This window comes from Rosa rugosa, chromosome 1, assembly GCF_958449725.1.
Source record: "Rosa rugosa chromosome 1, drRosRugo1.1, whole genome shotgun sequence".
Taxonomy (NCBI): Eukaryota; Viridiplantae; Streptophyta; class Magnoliopsida; order Rosales; family Rosaceae; genus Rosa; species Rosa rugosa.
In genome coordinates this window covers 71,377,299-71,405,210 of record NC_084820.1, presented here as the reverse complement: position 1 = coordinate 71,405,210, position 27,912 = coordinate 71,377,299, and the positions used below count along the sequence as shown (strand labels likewise).

At 37.8% G+C, this 27,912-nt stretch overlaps 7 protein-coding genes across 9 annotated transcripts; 5 read left to right on the top strand and 2 right to left on the bottom strand.

The window, feature by feature from the left end:
- LOC133726664 (uncharacterized) lies at positions 1-3,894 on the top strand. The gene is made up of 8 exons (XM_062154262.1): positions 1-171; positions 720-839; positions 916-1,252; positions 1,651-1,842; positions 2,508-2,597; positions 2,748-2,806; positions 3,104-3,254; positions 3,386-3,894. Exons 3-8 carry the CDS (start codon positions 932-934, stop codon positions 3,458-3,460), a joined length of 888 nt encoding a protein of 295 aa, XP_062010246.1. The 5' UTR covers positions 1-171; positions 720-839; positions 916-931; the 3' UTR covers positions 3,461-3,894.
- Positions 3,895-4,062: 168 nt separating this feature from the next.
- LOC133726663 (28 kDa ribonucleoprotein, chloroplastic-like) lies at positions 4,063-6,225 on the bottom strand. The gene is made up of 4 exons (XM_062154261.1): positions 5,657-6,225; positions 5,470-5,571; positions 4,966-5,247; positions 4,063-4,421 (listed from the first exon to the last, which is right to left on the bottom strand). Exons 1-4 carry the CDS (start codon positions 6,104-6,106, stop codon positions 4,356-4,358), a joined length of 900 nt encoding a protein of 299 aa, XP_062010245.1. The 5' UTR covers positions 6,107-6,225; the 3' UTR covers positions 4,063-4,355.
- A 761-nt stretch (positions 6,226-6,986) lies between these two features.
- LOC133707054 (uncharacterized) lies at positions 6,987-8,475 on the bottom strand. Its single transcript, XM_062132596.1, has 2 exons — positions 7,838-8,475; positions 6,987-7,475 (listed from the first exon to the last, which is right to left on the bottom strand). The coding sequence occupies exons 1-2, from the start codon at positions 8,381-8,383 to the stop codon at positions 7,143-7,145; spliced, it is 879 nt and encodes a 292-aa protein (XP_061988580.1). The 5' UTR covers positions 8,384-8,475; the 3' UTR covers positions 6,987-7,142.
- Positions 8,476-15,828: 7,353 nt separating this feature from the next.
- On the top strand, positions 15,829-18,404 carry LOC133726660 (cytochrome P450 724B1). The gene is made up of 9 exons (XM_062154256.1): positions 15,829-16,078; positions 16,160-16,484; positions 16,627-16,779; positions 16,933-17,190; positions 17,303-17,392; positions 17,476-17,554; positions 17,712-17,821; positions 17,930-18,054; positions 18,137-18,404. Exons 1-9 carry the CDS (start codon positions 15,846-15,848, stop codon positions 18,267-18,269), a joined length of 1,506 nt encoding a protein of 501 aa, XP_062010240.1. The 5' UTR covers positions 15,829-15,845; the 3' UTR covers positions 18,270-18,404.
- Positions 18,405-19,053: 649 nt separating this feature from the next.
- On the top strand, positions 19,054-21,691 carry LOC133726662 (proteasome subunit beta type-7-A-like). 3 transcript variants are annotated; one of them, XM_062154258.1, is made up of 9 exons: positions 19,054-19,207; positions 19,573-19,735; positions 19,841-19,982; positions 20,119-20,215; positions 20,324-20,393; positions 20,506-20,610; positions 20,728-20,826; positions 20,926-21,013; positions 21,380-21,691. In XM_062154258.1, the coding sequence occupies exons 2-9, from the start codon at positions 19,592-19,594 to the stop codon at positions 21,454-21,456; spliced, it is 822 nt and encodes a 273-aa protein (XP_062010242.1). In that variant the 5' UTR covers positions 19,054-19,207; positions 19,573-19,591; the 3' UTR covers positions 21,457-21,691. The 3 variants fall into 3 exon arrangements, with proteins under 3 accessions (XP_062010242.1, XP_062010243.1, XP_062010244.1); XM_062154259.1 differs by having other exon boundaries at positions 19,161-19,311; XM_062154260.1 differs by having other exon boundaries at positions 19,202-19,226.
- Positions 21,692-21,985: 294 nt separating this feature from the next.
- On the top strand, positions 21,986-24,884 carry LOC133726661 (proteasome subunit beta type-7-B). Its single transcript, XM_062154257.1, has 9 exons — positions 21,986-22,143; positions 22,692-22,854; positions 22,988-23,129; positions 23,261-23,357; positions 23,453-23,522; positions 23,621-23,725; positions 23,866-23,964; positions 24,047-24,134; positions 24,479-24,884. Exons 2-9 carry the CDS (start codon positions 22,711-22,713, stop codon positions 24,556-24,558), a joined length of 825 nt encoding a protein of 274 aa, XP_062010241.1. The 5' UTR covers positions 21,986-22,143; positions 22,692-22,710; the 3' UTR covers positions 24,559-24,884.
- Positions 24,885-25,636: 752 nt separating this feature from the next.
- LOC133726659 (ras-related protein RABB1b) lies at positions 25,637-27,785 on the top strand. Its single transcript, XM_062154255.1, has 6 exons — positions 25,637-25,795; positions 25,901-26,040; positions 26,277-26,359; positions 26,892-27,096; positions 27,205-27,273; positions 27,404-27,785. The coding sequence occupies exons 1-6, from the start codon at positions 25,750-25,752 to the stop codon at positions 27,494-27,496; spliced, it is 636 nt and encodes a 211-aa protein (XP_062010239.1). The 5' UTR covers positions 25,637-25,749; the 3' UTR covers positions 27,497-27,785.
- Positions 27,786-27,912: the final 127 nt, after the last annotated feature.

The following is a 27,912-nucleotide window of genomic DNA, read 5'->3' as shown; positions in this document are numbered from 1 at the left end:
TGTACAAACTGAGACGTGTGGCGAGTACAACACTCTTTCTAAAATCTGACGAAGCACCTTCCTTCCGGAGCTTCCATTCTACGACGTCGTCACTGCCGGAATTTCTCTTTCAAATTCCGTCTCCGGCTGACCGCCTCTCCCCCCCCCCCCAACTCGCCTCCGGTCACACACGTAAGTCCCTCTCTCTTTTTCTCTCTCCGGCCCCTCCCTCCGTTGGTTTGGTTACGCTTTCCTAGACTTAGGCTCGGTTCGGTTTGCCGGAAAACCTCCGGTGACGGAATTAAGCGAAATATAGAAGAAGCTAAAGCGTCAAACTATCGGGAAGGCAAATGCCGGAAACTCCTGCTCGGAATGGCCGTGGTTTTGTTTTTGAATTTTCTTGCGTTTTCGAAGCAAGCAAAACCGGAGCGCTAGGGTTTGTGGAGAGAGAGAAGAGATAAAATTGATCCGAATTGTTCTTGTGGATTGGGTTTAGGGTTTATATGAAGGATTGTTCATGCTGATTTAAGCCTTGCGTCAAAAACTAAAGCGTTTCTGAATGTGTTAACATATCTTGATGTAATTTGTGGACTTGGTTCATGCTTGTTGAGTATTATAGTGTTAATTTGTGGAATTTGATGCGTATTCGGTTCGGTTTTTGATTATTAGAAAGCTATTGATTTGAGATAATGCTGTTAATTTTTTCGAAGATATGCTGATTTTGGTGTAGTTTATTACAGGTATGAGTTGCTAGGGTTCTTGCATTTGAGCTTTCGATGCCGGAAAAGGTGTGTGACCTTAGTGGTTACTTGGCACAGAAGAAGATTTGCTGCAGTAGAAGTGTTGTTCTGGCATAGCTGGTAAGATCTAGGAGTGTTCTTCGTTTGAAAATTTCATTCGTGTGTGGTATAAATATAGGTTCCTTGTTTGGTGCAGTTACGTTTGTGTTGTTATGTCAGAAGCTGCAAAAGATTTGGTTGGTTCGAGTAAACGCCAAAAATTAGGACCAGACTACTTTGGTTACTATACACATGAAGTGGTAGAGTTGTTGTCACAAAATGAAGATGTTTCACCTTTTGCTTCCAAATCCTCAGATATATCTCGAAGCAGATATGTGGAGGTTAGGGGCAAGGATAGGATTGAGCATAGTAATGGTGTGTCTGGTTCGTTGTTTAGTAACAACCTAGGGAATGAGCTCTCAGATTTCAGAAAAGAAAGATTGAAGTTGTTGCTCAGACAGGGTGTTAAAGTCCTTGCACCAGAAGTTGATGAGGTATGTTGGGAATTGGATGGCTATTTCCTTTTCTTTCTTTTACATGTGCTTGGAAAAAAAAATTGCATACCGTTATAGATTCATGTTCTTGAATTATATAAAATGATGTTGATTTTGTACAAAATGGGTCCTGATACTGAATGGATCCTTAAGTGGTAGACTTGTAGTGATCTAGGTGTTACTTTACTGGACTGTATTTCATTGGTGGAACTGGATGTCGTGTATATTTTACTGTAATAAATTATTCCTGAATTCACATATGGGTGATATGAAACTTGATATAGTCAATTTGATATGTTTTCACATTCGATACATATGTTCAACCAAATCTGTGAAATGATTTTTGCTTCTTAATATTGGTATTCTGTACTTTCTACTAATCGCATATGTAAATGCAGATGATAGAACCTGTTGTAGCTATGAGCCAGTTAAAATCACAGCTAGAGAGCAGAAAGTGTTTATCAAGAGGTGCAGCAAGTGATGTTGATGCAGGGAAAGCACCTTCTCCTAAGAAACTAAAGAGATCTTCATGCTCTTCTAGTAGCCTCTCTGCACTTTCTAGTCCCACCAATTCCGAATCAAACAGAGAGGTATCTTTTCCTTTTGACTTATGTGGGGATATATTACCTCATAAATTTATTTAAAGTCGGATGTTTTTTGTCCCTCTAGTTTCTTAGTCAGTACTAGAGAAACAACTCAACAAGTCTTCTTTCTTCTCTTGTATTATTTTTTTCAAAAGGATAAGTTGGTTACAAATTCTCATTTTCCTTTTCTTAGTGTTGCATAACCCAAGCTTGAAATGGTGCAATTAGACGTGCAGTAGTGTTCCGTTTCATATAGAAACAAGAAATTTATGGTGAAGTTTTCTAATGTTGCTTAGGACTCTGCTCAACTGGCCTTTCTAATTCGTTGGATTATGTCACTTTCACCGGTCTGCACACACGGAACCTTTCAATGACATGCCTTCTGTCCTTTTCTTTTCCCAGCCTTTATGAAATGCTTGCAAGTTCACGTAATAACAGGGTGGGGAGAAAGAATTAGGTTCAACCATAGGTTCTGAGAAAGAGATTGGGGAGTTTAGAAGTAAACTTGTGGTTCAAAACTAGTGCTGTGAATTGTTTGATCAATTTATGGTACTTGCCTACTTGATGAGTTGTTACTCAAAGGGGCTTGTGTGTGTAGCAATTATACCCATATCTGTTGTCAGCTTACTGGTACACTATTGGGTGACTGCATAATGTATTCTACTCTTCAGGTCGATGATGACTGGCAGTTCCTTATAGAGAACAACAGCTTGCAGGTGGAGGAGACAGTAAAAAAATATTGTGATCAATATTATGCAAAAGTAATTTTCTGGAATTCTTTCTTTTTCCATTACTACTACACAGTCTGATCAATTTCTTTTGTTTCCATTATCAACAATATTATATGAGCTTTTGACACTTCCTATATTACAATGTTTTACATCTGAACTGAAGTTCTTTCTGTTTTTCAGCTAGGGCACATGGAGCAGCAGCTTGAGAAAATTCTTGATACTGTGATGTCCAAGTGCAGGTATTTATTGATGAAGCTCTCTCAGAGTTGATATTTGACAGCTGCAACTGCTTTATATTGTACTTAAGTGGAAAACATGAGATGGTCTAATGTTTATTTAGGATTCTGGAAGTAGATGATTGAGACAATTTATAAACTGAAATCATGATTGAGACAAAGTTTCACATGGAACGGATGGGTTCATAAGATAACCTGGATTTAATTTCTTTGGTGAATTTTTGGGAACTAAACGAGAATGGATCGAGAAATGCTTCATCCATCCATGGCAATTTATGAACTTTCAACTTCAATTTCCAGGCCTATGACCATACATGAGAAGCACAAGCTTGGAAAACAGATTCAGAAGTTACCACCAGAAAACCTTGACCGTGTTATGGAAATTATCCAGAATAGCAACGCAGCTTATACGAATTCCTCGGATGAAGTTTCTGTGGATCTTGAAAAGGAGGTAACGTGCAATTGCGCACTATTATATGGCTGTTTGTAATTTAGATTTCCTTTCTAAAGTTATGTCTTCAAGATGCTGTAAACTCATTTAACATCTCAATCCCTTTCTGAAGTTGTATCTTTCACTTGCAGTCTAATGTAACCCTTTGGAGATTGTTTCATTACGTAGAAGCAGTTGAGAATGCTAGAAAGCTCGCAAGTAGCTAAATGTCAAAAGCTGTAGCAGGCCTATATGAATATATCAGTCATCAGGCTATTTCCCTCGCTTCTTCCCGGGGCTGTAAGGTTTAGATGGTTACTCTTCCCGATTTTGATACCTAGTGTATTTGGGAGAAGCGGGTACTTGAGAGAAGGGTGCTGACGGTTCTACCTTTTGACTATAGGGTTTTGGGTAAATCTAACCATAATAGGTTTGATGGTCTTGACCTTTATGGCCCAGAAGTGCATTATTTTAGAGCACTCAAGTTCAGATGAATGCAAGAAGAGTAGATAATTTTTTCCTTCTTTTTAAATGTAATCGGCATTGTGCTCTGCAGAGAGTAGGTTTTAATCATACGGAAAGCTGTACATCTGTTACTGTATACTGACACAAGAAAGTTAGGGAATTGAAGTTTTGCAATATTCATAGTGAAATTCCATCACGATTCCGAGTTGTTAAATCCAAGTACAGCACGAGAAATTTTGTCTTCTGGTTTCTTTCTTGCACTCTGCGACTGCAAAAGGTTGTGTAATTTTTCTGGTTTGGGTCTTCATGTTAGCCATGTTGATTTTAATATCTAGAGAGTTTTTCATATTCAGAATTGCAGAAATTCTAAGAGCAAATCAATTCTATTGCAAAGCAGGGTGATAATTTGGTCGAGTACAATGACATGTAAAGAGACTGGGAATTGCAATGGACAGATTAAATACAACGAGACTGGCGATATACTGCTGTCGACATGTAGAGGATACATAAGGTAGAATGGCCATATCTATAAAAACATAAAATTCCCTAAAGTAAAATTTTCTCGTGGATACACAGAAAAAATTACAAGAATGCTAAGATCCTCTCCCAAAACCAAGCACCAATCTTGAAGAGCTCATATTAATAATCTGCTTAACTTCAAAACGAGCCACGCCTTGGTCGCTCTTCAGCAACGTTTACTCGGATTGTTCTACCATCCAAACTCTGAACAGCCAATGGAGAACAAAATCAGGGGCAGGCATTGTTAATGATAAGAATCTGGCAGTAACGCAGAACATTATCAAAATAAAAGGCAAACTTGCAGCTCTCTTGTTTTTGCTTTTCGAGTATGGAGTGGAATACAACTTTTCGGGTGTTCTAGGTAAAACAAGTAAGCAACTAGTAGAAAGGTGACATCCTTTGTGTCTAAACCATAAATCTTGTCATGAAGAACTGTGTTTAGAAGAAGTTCACAGCACTTCCTTATGAATAGTGGGGTCGAGCTAGGCAAAGTAAGTCCTAATCCAAGTCATTGCAAACTCTAAAGCGTTCAAATGTTGCATAAGACCAAAGATGGACCATCATGATCACTCTTATCAAAAAAAAAAAAAAAGACCATCATGATCACTGAAATTAACTTAAGCTATTGCAACACTACGTATACCTACTGGACAGTATTATCCTCAAAGTTTAGTTCTCAGTTTCTCTGCATAACCTAAGTGGGAGAACAAGAAAGATTTAATATCAATGAAACAAGGCAAGCATATACCTGTCCATCAAGAGCCGCAATGGCATCCTCCACTTCAGTCTCAGTGGACAATGTGACGAAACCAAACCCGCGTGAACGGCCAGTTTCCCTGTCATAAACCACCCTCGCACTGACCACATTCCCATGTTCACTGAACACCTGCTCCAAACGAGAGTCGTCCACTTGCCATGGCAGGTTACCAATATAGATTCTGAAAGAAGGTTCATTCACTCTAGGTGGTCTTTCGGGGCGTGACCCTCTAGGAGCAGCCTTGTTTACAGTCAAAGACCTTCCACCTAAATCCTGTGTAGGAACAAATCGAACTTTCAAGCACTCGGCTTATACAAGAGAAATTTAAATTCAACTCTCCAGTGGATCTGGTGAGTTTTGCAAGTGATCAAAAGATGCATTAAATCAATGTAATGGACCCAAATGCAACAAACATTCAAACAGAACATGCATACTTCTGTTACATTTTCCCCTTAATTTCATAACGTAAATTCAACAAAAGCAATTTCAACTTACATATCGGTTGAACATCTCCACAGCCTTCTCAGCTTCTTCAACAGTACTCATAGTCACAAACCCAAACCCTCTGCTCTGGTCTGTTTCCCTATTGTAAATCACCTAGCAATCAAAACCCGAAAACACAATGTGACAATAATCCCAATGCTGCAACTCAACTTCAGAGCAAGAAAGACCCAAAACTTACCTCAGCAATCTCAACAACTCCAGCCTCATTGAAGGTGTTAGCAAGCGTCTCACTGTCAACATCATAAGGCAAATTACCCACATAGAGCTTGGCCTCTTCCGGCGGCTCGGGATAGAACTCTTCTACTCCACCAACATCAGAGCTCTCTTCTGCTTCTTCAGACACGGCACTTGGCTCTAATGGCACCTCCTCTGTTTCCAAGACCTCCCCGTCTTTAACTTCTTCTGCAACCTCTTGTTGTGCCCAGTCTGAGGTCTGAGCCACATGGAGAGGCAAAGACTTGTGCTTGAGAGAGACCCATGAAGAAAATGAGCACGAGAGAGCGGAGAGCTTGGTGGGTTTTGAGGGAAATGAAAGAAATGGGTGTTGGGTTTTGGGGGTTGAAACAGAGGCCAGACAAGTTTCAGCTATTGATAGTGGCTTCAGAAACCCGGTGGTTGCAGAAGACATGGTTGCAGAGAGAAGTAGAGAGGGAAAGAGATAGATGGGAAGAAGAGGAAGAGAGGATAAGGAATGAGAGAAGAGTTGGTTTAGGCCTTTTGGGTTTACATGAGAGCAAAGATGGTCCAAAGAATTGCAGGTAGGAGATATTTTCAACTTTTGAAGAAAACAAAGCTGTAAAAAAGTAAAACGTTTCGATACTATCGACATATATCAGAGACGTTTGGGCAGAAAGAGTAAAAATGAAAGACAGTAAAAACCATTCACCGGAGAAAGTCTTGCTGACGACGGAATTCCGTTCGGTTAATGATAGTGAAGTTAAATATATATTTTTGTGTCTTTGAGAAACCTACAAACGAATATCATTCTCAAATTTTAAAACCTTGTTCTATTACATATTTATTCTTCAATTCTTTTACAAAGTTTCTAAACTTTTTATTTTCGGAAAGTATAATTTTTCATCAATATTCGCGTGTTATATAACAAACAAACTTTTCATCGGGTCAACATACTTGATGCAAACAGAATTTCATTAGGTTTTTCATGCCAAAAGTTGTTAAAAAAAAATACAAGGTTTTCATGCTACCTAACCGGATTAGGAAACACAAGTTCACTATTGTCCTTCTGGAAAATCGACTAAAAAATAGGAGTAGTTTCTCGTTCTTTTAGTCCTAGGGTTTCCTTGATTTCTTGCATGCGTTCATTATGCGCTTGATATGTTATTATGCCTAGTCGATTTATTATTCATTGGATGAATTTTGACTCCAGGAGCTGAACCCCAGTGTGCTTAAGAGGCATAGATCCTCCGATCCAGCTAGCTCCTCCTCAAACTGAGCAGGGCAGATCGAAGAACTATGTGATTGGAGAATTATAATTTTCTGCTTTATAATCAAATAATTATGTTAACTTCATCGATCGCATTTACTTGTGTTTAGGTGCACAAAAATACACTTTATCATTTGCTGTTTATAAGTAGTACGTAGTATGAACAAGTACGATCAACTTTGCTCAACTCACATAGCCCGCTATGCTTTAGCTTAGTCCATCATTCTGTTTCATATACAGGTTTGAAGTTCTTGTAAGCTAAGACTGCATAGAAGGGATCAGACCCGGACAGCAATCCAAGCAAACCCATGAACCAACTGAATGGTGATTTATTCTCTGCAGCACCACCACCATTGGCATCGGGTAATTTCTTAACGATTTCAGCTTTTGTGAACCCTTCCACAGATTGGAAGTATTGCACTACTAATTGTATCCGGCTGTATGCACTCCCATCTCTCCATGCTCCAATTGCTTTCTCGTAAAACAATCGATTGCTAAAACTCACTATGAACACCCCTCCTGGTCTTAAAACCCGGAACACCTCCGCAAACACCTGTCATACAAATACATTCATAATTAGATGCGAATGTATATATAGAACCAAATGATTAGGCTTAAATTTTAATCCAACACACAGTTGATGTCACCCGCAATGTGGATTAGATAAAATATGTAAAGTTCTAAGTTTCCGTACATACCTATGAATCAACTCCGAATACTACATGTCATAGAATTTTACAACAATGTGGCTATCAATTTATAAAATCAAATGAGCAAACTCAAAAGTTCAATATCACACGCAACAAATGTTGCTTAATTGCTCGTTTAGTTTGCCGACGCCGCCTAAAATAGTAAATTTCTTAATCCACCAAGTGAAAAAAGACTAATACTGTACTACATGTCATCAATTAGTACCTTCTCAGGTTGTTGAAGATACTGAACGCTAACCGTGCACAACACAGCATCAAAACTAGAGCTTTCCAACTCAAGCTTCTGATCCTGATTCAGATCCTTGACAAAAAAGTAATCCAGCCTAGGGTTCTTGGCAAGCTCTTGTGCATTTAGCCCATGTCCCACCACTTTCTTATACTGTACCTCTTTCGGCAAGTGACTAACCCATGAGCTCATGAGATCAAGAACCTCTGAGTCGGGTCTCAACTTTTCTCTATACAGATTGGTCAATGTGGAAATGAAGCCATCGTCGACATGTGTCACGAAGCGCGGATAGGCATAGAAATCTCTGTCAGGGTAAGTGTTGAGTTTGGTTCTGCCCTCTTGGGGAAGAACAAGGCGTTTGATTCTGCCTGCTGGGGAAGATTGATTGCTTTCTGATGAAGCAGTGCATGAAATTGTTGATGGTTTGGTGGTGCATAGAGGAGAGAGGGTGGTGTGTGAGTAGCACTGCTGGTTGCTTGTCATGGACTGATGCCATGGCTTGAGGTTTGGATGAATGGTGACCATGTCTTTGAAGATGGACTAGTGAAGATAACTTGTTAATGGTAGCTAGATTGGTAGAGAATGATTGAAGCAGCTTCGAATGGAACTCCAAATTTGGGCCTGGATGAACAGAGATATGGGGTATATGGCATGGGCCGGAAGGTACTCTGCCTTAAATTTGCACCATTTGTCTCGTCTCTCGACTCTAAAGTGATTTTGCCACTCCACTTTTTAAATAATAGAATATTTATCAAAAATGAGTGTCAAAACCATAGAAGGGAAAACAAAATTTCATTAAGAGCAATAAATACCTCCAATTAAGAGTGTGTTTGGATGAGGGAAAAAATGATGGAATTTAATTGAAAGTGAGGATTTCATAATTCCTACAAGCTAATTCCCTCGTTTGGCATTATAGATTGGAAATTTTAAATTTCTCTGTGGAAAAAAAACGAAGGAATTCATTATTTAAATTCCCCACTTCAATTTCCACCAAAATAAGTGTCATTTACGAATTCTTTGACAGTATTCACTTTTCATTTCCAAAACAAGGTTTTTTTTCTATTTTATTTTTTTATTTGTTTTGAACTTTCTTAATTTATTACACATTTCAAATCTTAAATAGATACAACCAAACAACAGAAATTGCAATTAATGGAATTTTAGATTGATGGAGTTAAAGATTCCATCATTTATAAATTCCTATGGATTTTATAATTTTCTCATCCAAACGCACCGTTAATACTTATCAAGACTCAAGAATCGATATGGAACACAAAAGAAGAGTATAAGAGCAATATATACCTTCTTTTAGATCGTGTCAAAGAAGATTAGGGAAACATCAAAATAGTCTTATTGTATTCAACTACACGTAATTTCTTTCATGATATATGCGAGACATTAGTACTAACGTAAAGTCGTAAACAATAAAACATTTAGCTCTTTGAAAGTTCATATAATTAACCAACATATATAATGTATCAAAATGTACGCGTGTGATAACATTTCTTCGTGAGTGTGTGTGTGTACTCTGGACATGAATTACCATTAGATTTAGACCCGGAATTATCTGATTTAATGTCTAAATACAAAATATATCAACAAGGAAATAAAGTAAAATTCCATTCCATGTTGCCCCATGCATTTCTTCATCTTTAATCCCGCTCTTTGTACTAATGAAGGTCCTTCAATTTCAAAACATCCCAAATTAAAGAAACAGTTTCATATCAAAAGTGCCATAATTAACCATGATTACCGGTTAACATGTAATCCAGCTATATATGAACTAGGGTTTCTAGATGCATGCGAACCATCCAATTCTAATTGATCAAGGAAAGCTAGGGTCCCAAAATCCATTGCACGTGCACCATGCATACTCTAAAGTTTAGACACACTAGATTGATCTCCTTTCCTTTGCCTCCCTAGTTCCTTCACATTGCTTCATATGAGGGTCCGGACCCCTACAACCCCACCTAAAGCCGAAAAATGAGTACCATTTATATGGTTTTGGAAGAATGGGAATGATTGCTCCAAGCATATAGTCTCAACTTTGGTCGGGTTTCTATTCCAAACATCCACATCGATCTAAAGAAACCAAAGATTGTCAAAGTTTTGTTGCTTAAGTATGTAGCTTTCAAAAGTGACAAATTTTTCAACCGAGTGTGTTTTCTCGTTGCTATTGCTTTAGGGAACCTAGTGCCGTTTTCTACATATAAACTCGAGGCCTTTCATAAGACTTCTACAAATCTAAACAAGGAAGCAAAATTATTAAAGGTTGGGGAATGTTTGACATTATTTGAAAAGTACGTGATAATTTAATTAATTTAATGTGATTCATTGTATGTGCATGTGAAGCTTAATTTGTTTGCTCGGATGAAAATCGTTTTATATGTATCTTTGCATCTTCGGATGCATCCAATACGGTGGTAGCAAACAACAAAAAGGTTAGTGGAGCTTTAGTTTTGTTCTACAGAAAGATGTTAGGTGAGCCCCTTTTGCCTTGCTACTAGGTATGATTTTTCTTTTTAGTTCATACTTCAAAGTTTTTTTTGGCTCATACGTTATGCAATAGACGGTCATACAAAGAAACCTTCAAGCGCTGCATACATAGGGACCTTTATGCCTTGAGCGTAAGAGTTAGGAAGGAAATTCTTTTACTTACTCGAAATGAGTATCGGTATAAGAGAATCGATTTTGAAATATGTTTTCCCCGCACTTATTAAAGGGAAATGAGAATGAAAGTAGGTTTCATTTTTAAAATCAGAAACTCACTCTTTTTTTTTTTTTGGGAGAAGAATCAGAAACTCTCTCATTAATTACTCAGAGTTCGGGAATCAATTCCTATGCAATGTATTTTTTTACTTGCCAATAATCCTTACAATTTTACAATAATTTCATATTACCCATAATCCAATAAAAACAAAAACTCTCCAACTATTTGGTAAGAGTATTACAATAATAAATACCAGCCTTTCTGCACGCACTTTGCGCGTGCGAAAGAGCCGCGCTCACGCGTGCGATTAGTTAGTTTCTTATGAACACTTTTAGACTACTTAAAACTTCATTGAAACTATAAGTACTTAAAATACATAATACATCCTTTGCGTGTGCACTCTACTTTTAATGCTCCTACATCTTGAAATTTATTTCTTATATTCCGAAATTTATCACTTTCAACCGTAAGATCAAATAATTACACTACTAAGTTATCTATTTAATTACGCCTTCACGACCAATTCTATGTACAAACCTTCATAATGATGGTAGAAATTATGTCTTGCTTCTTATAAAAATTTTCATCTCCCTCAATTATTGTACAAAATTAATATAACAACCAATGGAAACTATAACACTTATTTCTTCTGGGGCATGATTAATTAACAGGAAATTATTCTATGCACCGACGGTGCAACTGACCCAACACTTATAAGATGATCTCAACCCTTGATATTTATAATTAATATTTTTATTAATAACCTAAGAGTGTATTTAATATAAACTAACCATCCATTTATGTCGATGCAAGTGCACGTCGGTGTACTGAATCCTCCCCCTTGATTAACCCTAAAGCCAAGACTACAGTCTACAATTCGTACGTATAAATTTAACTAATTGAAGGGAGTTGCACAGAGAGAAATAAAATCAATTAAGGTCTCCAAACTGATGAAGAAAATTAACATTTCCAAAAGACAAATAAAATCAAGGTCTTCAGCAATTCTTCTTTTGAAGGCATCGGTTAATCTAATGTTGCACTACCTGCATTCATAACGAAAACCAACACACAGAACCAGAAGACACAAAAAAAGAGCTTGTTATCCGCTGATATATAGGAAACAGAACAGGCGCCAAACAGCAATGAACAACATTTACACGGAACAACTTTGGCAATTCTCAAATATAAAGAACAACCACTTCTTGCAATGTTCCCGTCTCACACCAACTAACACCCCCCAAATTATAAAATTCTGCAAAAGCTTCATAATAAAAAAATAAAAAAAATCAGCATAACTAAAAACAATGAGTTAAGATCATATATTAATGTCCAAGAAAGAGTCGAACTACAACGATAGGATTCATTTGAGTTCCATATAATAAGTTCAGATAACTAAACACAACAGCTGTTTTTTTAGTTGGAAAGGTAACACCACATCGCAATATGCAATCTTAAGAAAAATTTAAAAAGTAAAGAACCAATTCACAGAGAAGAAAACTTAATGCGAACTACAGTATTAAAAATTCTAACAGCTAATTAATCCAGGAATTACCACCACGTACTAAGGACTTTTACATTTGCTTCCTGGTGTAGTACTGCTACATGTTTTGATTAATTAACTCTCTCGTGCGATTCAGTCATGACAGTTGCAACTGAAGAAATCCCTGGAAAGAAAGACGACAAAATTAATCCAACTATTTTAGTGAAAGAGTTATACATACGAAAAGAGTCACATGCCTAAGCCAACATGGGTTGGGATCATTCAAAGCTCTTGAGATAAATCGTAAAAAGAAACTCCATAAAATCAGTTTAGTCTACATGTACATACTTGGGTTCTTTTTCTCTCATAAGCGGCCTTTTTGTACGCAAGCAATAGGTAGTTTAAGCCGAACTGCTTATGAACGTGGGTGAAGGCATGAAACCCTGGCGTCCTGGAGAGGAGTTGAAACTGATCGAATTAAACTGCTGTTGTGATCGAGAACGTGAATAGAATCCACATCGTGCACTTCTCTTTGTTTGTTGCAGATTATCATTTGAATTTCTTTTTTTATTTCTTGTTTCATTTTGTATTTGACCATAATGACCTTTTTACATATTTTTCATCTGCTAATTTTTATCTATGTCATGGACATTACGGGGAGTTTTCATTTTGGTGAAGCCTTAGACGCCAAACTTGGTGCCTGGCTTTATAGTAGTAGAGATTCGTCTTCCAATTCCATGAACAACGTCAAAAGGAAATTATTTATGTATTCTAATACCAATTTGTTCTTTCTCTTATTGGAAACAACTAATACGTACTAGCATTTTTCCACACATGCTCTGCATGTGCAAGTTATTAAATTTTTTTTTTTCAGAAAATATAAAAGGAAAAAGTTGGTTATTGCAGAGAAAAGAAAATGGGAGAGAGAAAAGTGGGTTGTGGATATTTTTTTAATAAAAAAATATTTTGTAAATGTCTTAATTATCCTTGTGATTTAATTAATTTTCAAAGTTTATTAATCTTCTAGGGTTAATTCTGTCAAAATTTTAGATTTTGGCTAACAAAACCTCTTCTCTTAATAATAGTATAGATAAGAGCCGAGAAGTTTTAAATACACATCCCTAATTACTTAATACACACTCCTTACTCAATACACCTACCATTTAATTACTCATTCTAATATTTTACTAAATACACAACCCAAATTACCTAAAATATCCTTAACCTAAAAAACCATGAAATACACTATTATTTAACTACATTAAGACTACTATTTAATTTGATTAGTATATATTAACATATTAGTATTTTATAATTGACCATATTAATTACTTGTGTTAGTTATTGAGAAATCCACAAGGAATTATTATTGTTCCCTTCAAATAGATGCTTAGAAATAAGTTTTGTATTATTTAAGTTCTCATCTACCAAACACCATATTGATCAAATATAAAATTTTGAGTCGAACATTCAACCAAGACTGTATTAGTAGTTTCTCCACAATGGCGGAACTACGAAATTGTCATTGGATGGTCAAACAAATTAACAATTACAAAGTTTTATACTTGTGATTTTTTATATTAGATAATAAATTGACTAATCATAACTTTTAGAAAAAAAAAAAAACTAAAAGTGGGAGTAAAGTGATTTGTTTTAAAAACATTTAATGCCATTGATTTTGAAATTCTAAATGATATGGTTTCTCACCCCATTTAATTACAATTTATTTAAGGAAAATTTAAATTAGATGGTTTCTAACTTTATTCTTATTTTAAATGAGGATGCCAACCACTGCAAGTGGCCTAGTGGTTCTTGCTTAGTTGGGTGTGCTCCCCAACCTAAGTTCGAACCCCGAAGCTGTCAAAGTGGCGAGGCACTGTGCTGCAATGCACAGTTGGAGCATTTCACATGCGCCGAAGGGGTTTATCTTGGGCCTAGGAAGCCTTTGGGTTCCCCTTGACAAAGTCAAAAAAAAAATGAGGATGCCCAACCTAGGTTCGAACCCCGAAGCTGTCAAAGTGGCTAGGCACTGTGCTGCAATGCACAGTTGGAGCATTTCACATGCGCCGAAGGGGTTTATCTTGGGCCTAGGAAGCCTTTGGGTTCCCCTTGACATAGTCAAAAAAAAAAAAAAAAATGAGGATGCATGTTTTTTTGAAAAACAACTCTCTCTCTCGAAGAAACCCAAAGGCTTCCCATGCGCCGAAGGGGTTTATCTTGGGCCTAAGAAGCCTTTGGGTTCCCCTTGACAAAGTCAAAAAAAAAAAAAAAAAAAAAAAACTCTCTCTCTCTCTCGAAGAAACCCTAAGGGGCAGCGGCAGCGGCTTCAACTAAGAGCCTGCTCTCGTCCAGCGGCGGCTATGGCATTCGGGCGGGCCTGTTTGGCCTCACCAATGACGCGTGATCTGCTGCCGGACGGGACTTGATGCTAGCGTTCCAGAGGCTCGGGTGTGGGTTTTGCTCGAAAGTTTTTGCAGGTGGTTTTTTGGATCTAGGTCGACGAAAATCTCTGGGATGGGGGCAGTTATGGTGGGTCTTGATGCAGATCGACGGCGTTGCAGATCTTGAGGGCGCTGGGCGTGGCGGTTTCGACTTCAGCGGCTGCTTTTGGACCGTGGAGCGCTGGGTTGTGGCGTCGTGGCGGTTTCGACTTCGGCGGCTACGTAGGATCGTGGTGCGCTGGGTCGTGGTGGAGTTCCGGGGCGATGTTTGCGTTGTGATGGCGGGAATCCTGCCGGAGCGGACGTGAGCACGGTGGCGGCTGAGGCGGGTTGGGAGATGGCAGTTGGTCTGGGCTAATCTCGGCCTGTTGGGCTTTGGGTGGGCCTGCTTTTGGAGCTCCTTGGGACAAAAACTTGATGGGCTAGGGTTTTGCTTTTAGCCTGTCTCTATGTTTTTAGCTTGTCTAATTACAATAAAGTTCCTTGCATTAGGAACACTCTATGTACTTCTAGGAGCAAATTTAGGTTTTGTTTTGTGACTTAGCCTATTTACTATACCTTTGTGTAGTTTATAGGCTCACTTGGAATGAGTGAGCATTGATCTGTAATAGTGAGTGGTGCTAGCATATCACTCGTCTTACTTGCCTATGTGCAGTGACTGATATGTATCCGTGCTGTTCTGGCTTTAATGAATGAAAACCCTATTATTATTGATTCAAAAAAGTGAGGATGCATGTATATAAATTTATTGTGTTTATAATTATAGAATCATATAAGGAAGATATGATTATTATTATTATTATTATTTTTCTTCTAATATATAGATGTCTATTTTGGTCATTTAATCTACCTATAAAATCTGATTTGAAATATAAAATAATAGGGATGTGTATTAAGTAGTTTGGGGTGTGTATTTAAAATTTCTCATAGGAGCCATCAAACCGGCCCAACCAGCGATCAGAGCTGTATGCATTATATGTAGAAATGTTTATCTTCAAATATTGGTATATCAACAAAGCACAAGAAATAATTTGAACAAATCATTACATGCATTTTGACAACTTTTGTTTTTATATATGGATAAGGTTTTTATCTTCTTTACTTGTTAAAACCTGAAGAGTATTATTAGAACAAAAATATGAGGAGAGGATCCTACTACTTGCTTAAAAGGTAAAAAAGTAAACCTGCAAAGAAACTTTACCACTTTTGGCTGAACTAAACATAATGCAGAATCTCAGACTCGGATACTTTCGAATTTGAGAGACATTACTTTGTATGCATAAGATAGAGAGTGCCTATATATATGCTCAAGGCCGTTGGATTCACAATTAGTCAAATAATTCCCCCAAAGTAGCAATGTTTGGATTTTCCCCCATTTTATTATCTTTCTTGCTTGTACTACTACCAGCACTGGCCTATATTCTTCTCATCAAATTGTTTCGAAGTAGACATGCCAAGCTTGCTGATCATGCTGCTAAAAACTTGCCGCCGGGAAGCATGGGATGGCCGGTTTTCGGCGAAACTCTTCACTTCCTCAAGCCTCATTCTTCGGATTCTCCCGGAACCTTCCTGCAACAACACTGCTCTAGGTCATCATCATCCTCTTCGTCTTCATTTTCATCACCATTAAATTAATATATTGATGTTCTGTTAATATATTATCTTGTCAGGTATGGGAAGGTTTTCAAGTCGCATCTATTTGGTTCGCCGACCATAGTTTCGTGCGACCTTGAGCTCAACATGTTCGTTCTTCAGAACGAAGAGAAGCTCTTCCAAGCCAGTTACCCAAAACCCGTCCATGGCATTCTCGGGAAGTACTCTTTGCTCACCGTCTCCGGTGACCTTCACCGGAAGCTAAGGAACATTGGCGTCAGCTTCATCGCCTCTTCCAAGTCCTCGCCTCATTTTCTTCACTGGATCGAGAAGCTCTCGATCTCGATGATGGACTCGTGGAGTGGCCGAAATCAAGTCTCCTTCTTTAAAGAAGCTAAAGCTGTACATTCACTAGTCTCAAGCTTTTAATTTCTAATTGTATTACATGCCTCTTATACGTATATATCAGAGGGGATCAATCCCATAACCTATCTTACTCCTATCCCAGCTATTTACTTTGTGATGGATCAACATGTGTGTACAGTTTACACTTCATCTTATGGTGAAGCACCTCTTGAGTGTTAACCCCGAGGAGGCACTAGCTTCGAGAATATTAGAAGACTTCCAAACGTACATGAGAGGCTTCGTTTCTCTGCCGATAAATCTCCCCGGAACCGCTTATGCCAAGGCTGTTAAGGTACCAATTAATATAATTGTATCTGTATTAAGCTAGGGTTACGAACATATTGATATGCCATATATATGCATGATGTCGAACATAAAAACCGATATTTGATTGTCTCACAAAAGGACATTACTTTTTTATGGTGATTTGCACTCGATCGATCAGGCTAGAGCGAGGCTTTCTTCGAGTGTCAAGGAGATTATGGAAGGAAGGCGAAAACGGAGAATCGGAGAGCTTGCAGAATTAGGAGACGGAGAAGTGGACTTTTTAGACGCGATACTGTCGAAACAAAGCCTAAACGACGATGAAATAGTAAGCATTGTGTTGGACATAATGCTGGGAGGGTACGAGACCACCTCAACGCTAATGGCCTTGATTGTCTACTTTCTTCATCATTCGCCAATTGCTTTTGCCAAATTAAAGGTAATTGATAACATATATAATACATTAGTATATATCTATAATGTGTAAATGCTATTGCTAATTATATATGGTTACATTTGTTAATCAATTTATTCTCCCAAACTGTCGGCAGGAAGAACACCAAGCTATAAGGGAAAACAAAGAGGATGAGAGTGCTCCCTTGGACTGGGAAGATTACAAGAAAATGGAGTACTCTTACAATGTACGTAATTATTATGTATATATATATCAACGTATTTTAGTAAATTAACTTTTACAAAACTAATTAATATTCTCATTTCTCAGGTTATATGTGAAGCCATGAGATGTGGCAATGTAGTTAAATTTGTGCACAGAAAAGCTCTTCAAGATGTGAAATTTAAAGGTTAATTTCGCTTACGAAGTCACTCATTCAGTTAAAACTACTGTTGTACGTTAAATTCTTAAGTACGTGTATGGACTAATATATTATTTATGGTATAAACACACACCTAATTAAGTGGAGTGATGGGATTTGAATTGGTTTCTAATATGATCTACAGAGCTGGTCATACCGTCCGGATGGAAGGTTCTTCCGATCTTCACCGCATCACATATGGATCCAGATCTTCACGATAATCCGGCACAATTTGATCCTTCAAGATGGACTAGTGTACGTATATTGCTAGCTTCTCAATTTTTTTCTACGATTTGGATAATTCTGGTTTAGAGTTTTAGATCACATACATGTACTGATTTGACATGCATATATATTATGCAGGATCATTACAAAGAAATGAGCAGAAAAGTGACACCGTTTGGTGGAGGAGCAAGGCTTTGTCCAGGAGCTGAGCTCGCTAAAGTAGTCATTTCCTTCTTCCTTCATCATCTAGTCCTTACATATAGGTAAAAACTACGTAATTACCTAGTTACTTAAGCTTAATAACTAATACCAAAGTTGGTTTAATCATCTAATTTACAATTGCAGGTGGAAAACAAAATCAGATGAGTGCCCTCTTGCTTACCCCTATGTCGAATTCCGAAGAGGTTTACTGATAGAGATTGAACCTGCTGCGGCCGGAAGTGACTTGATCTACAGGGAGATGAAATTGAGCCCTTAAGGAATACAAATAGGCTAGATAGAAATAATATCTTGTATGTAATGTTTGATCCTAGCTTTTTAATTTTGATGGAGCAAAGATATATAGATCTAAGCACAAAGTACATGTACTAATGTACTATTATATGATGTGATTTATGGCCTTTTTCATTTAAGTACTATCTTTATGCATAGTTTATTATCGGTTTCATTTCACGAACAAATTCAAACTTCTTTGCTTTCACGTATAAATAAATTTCAGAGCTCCACTATCGCTTTGATAGATACATGACATATGACTTCACACTAACAAGTTCATGAAATCATATCAAAAACTACTTTGAATGTTCACAAAATCTCCTCTCATAATTCATAACATTATAAAGTATGCTCGGCCGAATCATCCGATCACAACAACACATTGATGCAAACCCAAGTCCATATTTGTGGTTTCGGCAATTTAAAAGGTGCCCTAAATCATAAGATGTTTCATTACGTACGTAAATTGACACAATTAAAGTACGATAAACAAAATCGTTACAATTTTCGAGCGACAGGTTGCACTGTTGCAGTGTATATGTATTGAAACTAAAGTCGAGAATAGACTGGATAGTGAATAACGAAAAAATACAAAAACATAATGACCTAAGATTAGGCCTAAAATGTTGACTTCAAGACATTCTAATAAAAATGAAATGCATCACTTGTATTTATTGCGAAAATTCGAAAATATCTGAAATTTTCTTGAAGTAAAATTTGGGTTAAGCCACACTACAATCCTACTCTCGGTCCAATTGAAAAAGCCCAACGAATTCCTCCAATCAAAACGTCGTCGCTTTCTGAAGGATTTCTCTTTCTTAAGTCTTACACCCATTAGAGCTTCACTCTGCTTCTCTCTCATCGTCTGAAGCTGAGAGATTCTCGTCTCCGATCTGAACCACACCTCGTCGGCGACGAAAGGTAACTTCCGGCATCCACTGTATATACTCGCCGATCGGAATTGTTTCGTTACTTTTCGTGGCAAATTAGTAATTACTGAAATCTAGGGTTTTGAGTTGTTGCTGGTAATTTTCACTTGAAGAAATTGAAAGCATATAGAGAAATTGGGGATGGAGTGTGTGTGTGTGTGTGTGTTTCTAGGGTTTTGGATTTTGATTTGAAAAATTGAGTTGCAGGTTTAGTTGAAATTATAAGATGTCTAAGTTAATTGATTTTGAATCATTGCTGGTAATTTTGTATGTGTGTATGGAATTGAGGAAAGCATTGGGGAATGGGGACGGTGTGTTTCTAGGGTTGGAATTTTGATTTGAAGAATTGGTGTGCAGGTTTAGTTGAAATCGTAAGATGTCTAAGTTAGCCATGGATGTTCCTCCCAAGGGTGGGTTTAGCTTTGATCTCTGTAAGCGAAATGCGATGCTGGCAAAGGACGGGGTTCAGCTACCTCCTTTTAGAAAGACTGGAACCACCATTGTGGGTTTGATTTATCAGGTACGGTTAAGTTCAGCTCCTTTTAATAGAAAGATTTTTGTCGGAGTTTTTTCGTTGTCTGTTTTTACGAGACATTGCTTGAAATTTGTGATTCTTTTTTCTCAGGATGGTGTAGTCCTGGGAGCAGATACAAGGGCTACTGAAGGACCCATTGTAGCTGATAAGAACTGCGAGAAGATCCATTACTTGGCTCCCAATATTTATTGCTGTGGTGCGGGAACTGCTGCTGACACTGAGGCAGTTACAGGTATAATGTTAGGATTGTTGGTCTTTGATGTGGTGCTTGCATGCAACTGTGTAGCGCCACATGCCTAGTTTTCAATGTTATTTCTGCACCATTCCACTATCATACTTAATCTGCTCTACTGATTTTGAATTTGTAGATATGGTAAGCGCACAGCTGCAGTTGCACCGTTACCATACCGGCAGGGAGTCAAGGGTTGTGACTGCCCTCACCTATCTCAAAAGACATCTTTTCAGGTAGTGTTTAATCTCTTTCAACTACTGCATTCATCTATTAGCTCTTTTAGGTATATATTCCCTCATTATAAGCACAACTTAATTCTCACTCCAAAATATATTGTTTAGTTACCAAGGTCATGTCTCGGCTGCATTGGTGCTGGGTGGTGTTGATTTCACCGGCCCTCATTTGCACACTGTAAGTTTTCCCTGCTTCAAACAGTTGAATGGGACGACACTTCTTTCTGTTCTTTTTTATTGGCTTGCATAATAATGTGATGCCCGGCACTTTTGCCATCTTAATATTGCAGATATATCCTCACGGATCTACTGACACACTTCCTTATGCTACTATGGGCTCTGGCTCACTGGCTGCGATGGCAATATTTGAGTCTAAGTACAAGGAGGGGTTAACAGTAAGTGTTTTTGAAATCACAGCCTGGAAAAGCTAGTTCATGATATCTTTGGTTTAGAAAAAAGGCAATGACGTATACTGCGCATTTTTTATAACGTTGTTACCTACTTCGATGCAGAGAGATGAAGGTGTACAATTGGTGACAGAAGCTATTTGTGCGGGAATCTTCAATGACCTTGGAAGTGGTAGCAATGTTGACATTTGTGTTATAACCAAGGTATGTTTTTGTCTCACCAGTATCCACTGTCTTCTGGAAAACAAAAGAGTGTTGATTTTGTACTAATGAAAGCTATTTCATATATTTGTGCCGGTTCAGGGAAGCAAAGAATATCTCCGAAACCACCTGCAGCCTAATCCCCGCACATATGTTACTCCCAAGGAATATACTTTCAGCAAGAAGACTGGTAAGCATTCCTCTTTTGACACTTTGTTTTCTATCATTCAGCCACACATTGTTTGCTGAGACGATGTTGAACTTCACTTTTATATCATAAAGCTTGCTTCATTTGTCATGTCTCTCATATAGGAAAACTCATGTCTGTTGTTAAATTTTGGTTTGAAGCTGCTATATTATGTGAGCTTGATGTTCTTTTTCGATTACATATGTCAGCATATATTGTTATTAATAAGTATTTGCGAGTGTAATGGAAGAGTCAACTAACTCTAAGACAAGGGTTTGGCAGTTTCAGTCTGATACCATGTTCCTTGCTTGGCATATATGATTGTCCCTGCATATGAAAGGTTTTCTGAGTTGTTTCGTTTTGTTGCAGAAGTACTCTCCACCCTTGTTACTACACTGAAGGAGAGAGTGGAAGTGGTGGAAGCTGGAGATAAAATGGAAGAGTAATTTGTTAGACATATTTTGGTGGGGATTATGTTGTAATTAATTAGGTTGGGTGAACCCCTTTGCTATGCTGATGTTATTGATATTTCAGAAGGTAGATCCATTGGTTCTGAAACAAAACAAAAAGGGGCAACAATATTCTGTAATTCTGTTTCCTTAAGTCAGAACATTCAATCAAACTCATACAAAAGAACCAAGTATTTATGCCAGATTATCCAATGGAGAATTTTTATGCCAATATTATTGAATTATCAATATTATTTATGTCAATTCCCAGATTAATTCGACATTTTTGTATTGATGTCTTCATTAATGTTTTCTATCATTCAATCACAACTTGTTAATCTTTTTCGCCTTCTTCCTCTTGCTCCAAGAAATCCTCTTAGGATGATATGATATTAATCAAGTAAAAAGAAAAAAAAGAAAAAAGAAAGGTTGTCAGTGACCAGGAAAGACTTCTGTTGTTACTAGGCCCAATGGGCTACTGTTCAATACTATTCACGTTGTTTCTTTTTGTTCTAATAGCAAAACAGCAAAACCAGCAGAGCAACAAAGTCTGATAGTTTTCTTGTCCAAAAGGTTATTCATATTATTATTTATATAACACCAACAAATCGCTGATAGAAGAAACCAATTGAATCGCCGCTGCAATTTTGTTTGGATCATCACCCAAATCTTCATCTTCTTCAGGTAATCGAAAGTTTGAAGCTTTGCTATTTTATATTTTGAATTTCTGAGATTTAGGGTTTACCTACTTGTGTGTAATTAGTTTGCGAAATCATAAGCTTTGAGTAATTGGGTTATCTCCGCAGAGGAGGATTCTGAGTCGAAGCTCCGTATTGGGTATAGGGTTTTGGCTAATATGGGTTACATTGTGTTTGCTTGTCTGCAAAGCTGGAATGGATTGTTTGTTTTCGAAGAATAGGCCTATTGAGTTTGGTTGCTTTGCTTGAGGTCGAGTAGTTTTTAGTAACTGAATTCAGGGTTTTGGCTTGTATGGTTTACATTGTGTTTGCTTCTCTGCAAAGATGGAATGAATTGTTTGTTTTCGAAGGACAGGTCTATTGAGTTTGATTTTCTTTGCTTGAGGTCGAGTAGTTTAGTAACTGAATTCAGGTGGGGGTGGGATTATTTGTATTTGAGTCTTTAGAGGCTTGGGAAATGAGAAGGATATAGAGAAATTGGTGGTGGATTGTTTCTAGGTTGGAAATTGATTAGAAGTTATATTTTTGTTGCAGGTTTAGTTGAAACTATAAGATGGCTAAATCAGTCATTGATGTTCCTCCCAAGGGTGGATTTAGCTTTGATCTATGTAAAAGAAATGCTTTGCTTTCGAAGAACGGGGTTCAGCTACCTCCGTTTACCAAGACAGGAACCACCATTGTTGGGTTAATTTTTCAGGTGGGACTGTTTTTCCGCTCTTTGTATTTAGCAATCTTTTGAGTCGAATGTTTCTTTCTTCTCGTTCAAAAGATAAATTGCTTGAGATATATATTTTTTGTAAATGTTTCTTTTTCGAATTGGTTTTCATCAGGATGGTGTCATTCTTGGAGCTGATACCAGGGCCACCTCAGGGTCAATTGTGTGTGATAAAAACTGTGAGAAAATTCATTACATGGCACCAAACATATATTGCTGTGGGGCAGGAACTGCTGCTGATACTGAGGCAGTGACAGGTAAATGTTAGGATTTGTTTAGTGTTGCATATGTTTATCTGTTTAGCACCACATGTTAAATTTTCTCGATTATTGTAGTACCAGCATACTGTCATTCTTAATCTGCTGCTCTACTGTTTATTCTGTTCTAGACATGGTCAGCTCACAGCTGCAGTTGCATCGTTACCACACTGGTAGGGAATCAAGGGTTGTGACTGCCCTCACCTATCTCAAAAGACATCTTTTCAGGTAGCGTTTAATCTCTCTCAAGTATTATTAGTTCTTTTAGGTTATTCCCTCATTGTAAGCACAACTTTATTCTTACTCCTGCATGTATTGTTTAGTTACCAAGGTCATGTCTCAGCTGCATTGGTGCTCGGGGGTGTTGATTTCACCGGCCCTCATTTGCACACGGTAAGATTTATTGCTTCAGATAGTTAGATGCAACGATACTGTTTTCTTTTGGCTTGCAAAATCTGATGACCGACAATTGTGCTTCCCTAATTTGTCAGATTTATCCGCATGGGTCGACTGACACACTCCCTTATGCCACTATGGGTTCCGGCTCACTTGCTGCAATGGCCATCTTCGAGTCCAAGTACAAAGAAGGCCTGACTGTAAGGATCTTGTTTGTTTTTTGAAGTCACAGTCAGAAAAGCTAGTTTGTGATATACTTTGTTTGTTTTAGATAACTGGTGATGAACTGTACTTCTCAAAAAAAAAAAAATTAACTTTTGCTTTGTGTACTTTGATGCAGAGAGATGAAGGGGTACAGCTTGTTACAGAGGCTATTTGCTCTGGTATATTCAACGACTTGGGAAGTGGTAGCAATGTCGATATCTGTGTAATAACCAAGGTTTGTTGGTTCTCACTGGTAGTTCTTTTTCTGGAAAAAAGAGTGATTTTTGTAGTGATATACTATATCTGTGCTGGTTCAGGGCAACAAAGAATTCCTGCGGAACCATTTGCAGCCTAATCCTCGAACCTATGTCAGCCCCAAAGAATACACATTCACCAAGAAGACCGGTTAGCATCACACTTCTTTCACTTTGTTTTCTATGATGGCATTATGACATCCAAGTGATGTATGGCGTTAGACTGGGGAAATCTCATATTGGAAAACTCTTCACTGCCTGTTGTTAACTTTTGGTTTGCAGCTGCTATGTGACATGAGCATAATGTTGTATCCATTGCATATATTTTACTTTGGAACTCCAGTGAAAGAGGCAATAGGCTCCAAGATCTATAGGGTTTGATATTTGTCAGTCTGATACCATCTTCCTTGTTTGACAAATATGACCATCACTGCATATTCATTTAGTGATATGTTGAAAGTTTTTTCTGAATTCGCTGGGCTTTCTTTGTTGCAGAGGTTCTGTTAACCAAGATAACACCATTGAAGGAGAAGGTAGAAGTTATAGAAGTAGGAGGAGACGCCATGGAAGAATAAGAAAGCACTCCGTTGGTAGCTTGTGAATGAACTATTTTGAGACTTGAATCCCAACTTTCTACGGGTTTTCTTCTAAGTGGGTCGTCAAAAAAAGTAGCTGTGTCAAAGTCTTAATGCAATTCCTTTCTGAACTAAATAGAACTCGGCTCTTTATTCAGTTTTAATCAGCAATTTCGGTTCTTTTGGCTCAGCGGATTACATATATTATTATTTCCTGTGTTTTTAGCTTGAGAATTGAGCCTATGTTATGTTATACTATCCTGAAACAAGCATGAGCATCTGAAATTACTTTTGTGTGAAAGAGTTTGTTGATATTTGGGTATGAAGAGCGATGGCTCCTCACCTCAAATTCATGGGTTCTAATCCTGTTTCCACTATTTTTATTTATATATTTATTTTTATAGTCGATTTCCCTTGCTTGCTTTTCCCAAAGGAAAGGGAAGAGAACCACTTGGCTTGGCTTTGGGTCCTCCAAAGATTTATTAGGATATAGGATAAACGGAATATGCCATGATTCATACCTTGATTGTGCTAGAAGGAAGAATACTATTACAATAAGATTAGAAATAAGTTTCAACAAGAATTTGGTCTCTCTTTTTCTTTTTCTTTTCCGTGGCATTAACCACTTTGGAGTAGGAATAGTCTCAACTTTTGAAGCCTCAACCCCTCATCATTAAATTTTTTGACTCTTTTTGAACTTGAGTCCAACAAGAAGACTATAATAAACCCAAAAATGGTAAAAAAAAATGTATATAATAATTAAGAAATGTGTTCTGGTGTGACAATATTAGTCAAGCGACAATTATATCTAGCGTTTAAGTCCTAACTCTCATAACTTTTGTCGCTAGCAAGTTTAAAGGACCGTTTGAGTTTGTGCGCTTATGACGAGACATTAGTATAATGGACGGGCTTTGCTATTTCACTCCATAAAGAAAATATGTAATAATAGAAAAGAGGAGATTTACCGTTTACGTGTGTAGGAGGGGGAGACAAAACAAGAAGCCTCATCACTGTGATGAAGCAAACGTTATCGTGTCGGTGATTTATACGTCATGATAATATATAATAATAATACTTTACTTCGTTTTTAGGAATATAAAACCAAAAATAATCAGGCGGGCAAAGCCAAAAGGCCAACAGAAGAGCAGCGACACAACCATCCTTCTTCTTCGATACGACGTCGTCTCAGCCATGTCTTACGACTACCTCTTCAAGTACATCATCATCGGCGACACAGGTACCCTTCCAATTCTCTTCGTCCCGAAACCCTAAATAAAGTTCTCTGCTTTTTCAGATTTTGAATATGAATGAGAATTTGGGACTCAAAATTGGGGGTTTTCAGGTGTAGGGAAATCATGCCTGCTCCTGCAATTCACGGACAAGCGCTTCCAGCCTGTGCATGATCTCACCATTGGCGTCGAGTTCGGAGCTCGCATGGTCACAATTGAAACCCGGCCCATCAAGCTACAGATTTGGGACACCGTAAGTTACCACTGTTGGATTGTTTATGGTTTTACGCAAATACCTAATTACTGTTCATAGAATTGCGAATTGGATAAAAGCAAAAATTTTTTGGTGTTGTAATGGTTACTCGAAGGTTCAATTTTCGTTTTCTTAGGCTCTCTGATGTTCGCGTGTAGTTGAAATATTGGTTGCTGTTTTGATGCTGTGTTTTAGTTTCTGAGCAAGCATTGATTGTTTTGTAATATTTATTTCAGGCTGGGCAAGAGTCTTTCAGGTCCATTACTAGATCTTACTACAGAGGCGCCGCTGGGGCACTGCTGGTTTATGACATAACCAGGTGAGTCGGAGAGAATTGTGTGTTTACATGACACTTGTGTGTCGGTGTGAGTGGGTGCGTGTTCTTTAGGGAGGAAGAATATTAAGAGTTTGAGATCATGTGTGAGATGCATACGAATCACATGATAAACTTATGAGCTATGATCATTCTCAGCTTTGTGCCCAATGTTATGCATTCTATCTTGTTTTTTACTTTCTATGTAAACTATGAGGTTTGGATTGTACTATCTCTCATTCTCTGTGTTTGCGACTTATCATAGGAGTCATTGTTATGTAAATTGAGAATGAGCAGCTCAATGCGCTTGTGAGTTGTTGCAGCTAACATAAGACATTGTAATTGACTTTTAATTTTCCACATAAATGCTGTCCCCATGTTGTTCCTTCTCCTGGAGACTGAAAATAACAATTTTTTTAGAAATGGTTTGAAGCTCCATTTAACAAGAGCTCTAACGATGTCCATGTCTGGTTTCAAAATTATCTCTAGTTACTTAAACTATAGACATGAAACTTGCTAAAGTTGTTCTCTTCTGTAGGAGGGAGACATTTAATCATCTGGCAAGCTGGCTAGAGGATGCCCGGCAGCATGCAAATCCTAACATGACAATCATGCTCGTTGGGAACAAGTGTGATCTTGCTCATAGAAGGGCTGTCAGCAAAGAGGAAGGGGAGCAATTTGCAAAGGAGAATGGGCTTTTATTCTTGGAGGCGTCTGCAAGAACTGCTCAAAATGTTGAGGAGGTGATACATTAGAAGACGGACTCTTGTTTTCACCGTATTGTGTGTTTATTTGTGACTGAAATGCTACTGTTTAGTACGCTTAAACTGATTCAGTAACATACGTCTCAGGCCTTCATAAAGACTGCTGGAAAGATTCTTCAGAATATCCAGGATGGTGTGTTTGATGTATCAAATGAGGTAATTTTCAAGTCATTTGTTGAGGAGATTGATGGCTATAGGAGTTGGGGTCAATTTTAAATTTTGCTTGTTGCTCTAAGAAATGTGAGCGAACATGGTTACTTTAGTAATGTTTTGGTGTTATTTGCAGTCATCTGGTATCAAGGTTGGATATGGACGCCCCCAAGGTTCATCAGGCGCAAGAGATGGAGCTGTTGCTCAGAGAAGTGGATGTTGCAGCTAATTAGAACACGAAGTAGATTCTGTACTCATTCCTTTTGTTCTAGTCATCTGCCTGTCCAGCATACGTGCTTTTGAACATACCTTGTGCGACATAGGGAAAACGTTGAATGTATAGTTTAAACTCTTGGATATATTCGACTCTACTTTATTTAGTGCTCAAGTATTTCTCAACCGGGATCGACTTTGTACAGGGTTTGTTCAAAGCAATCCATTATTCCATTGTTCAAGATCACGATGAAATATTTTTTATGATATTTATGGCACTGGAAATATTTGCCTATTTTTTATAATATTTATGGCAGTGGAAATATTTGTCCAAACACCACAATTATCAATTGAAGTATTTGTCGAAGACCAAGAGGCTAGCAATTTCTGTGAAAATGTTCACAATGTGAACAATCCGAACAATGGCATAAT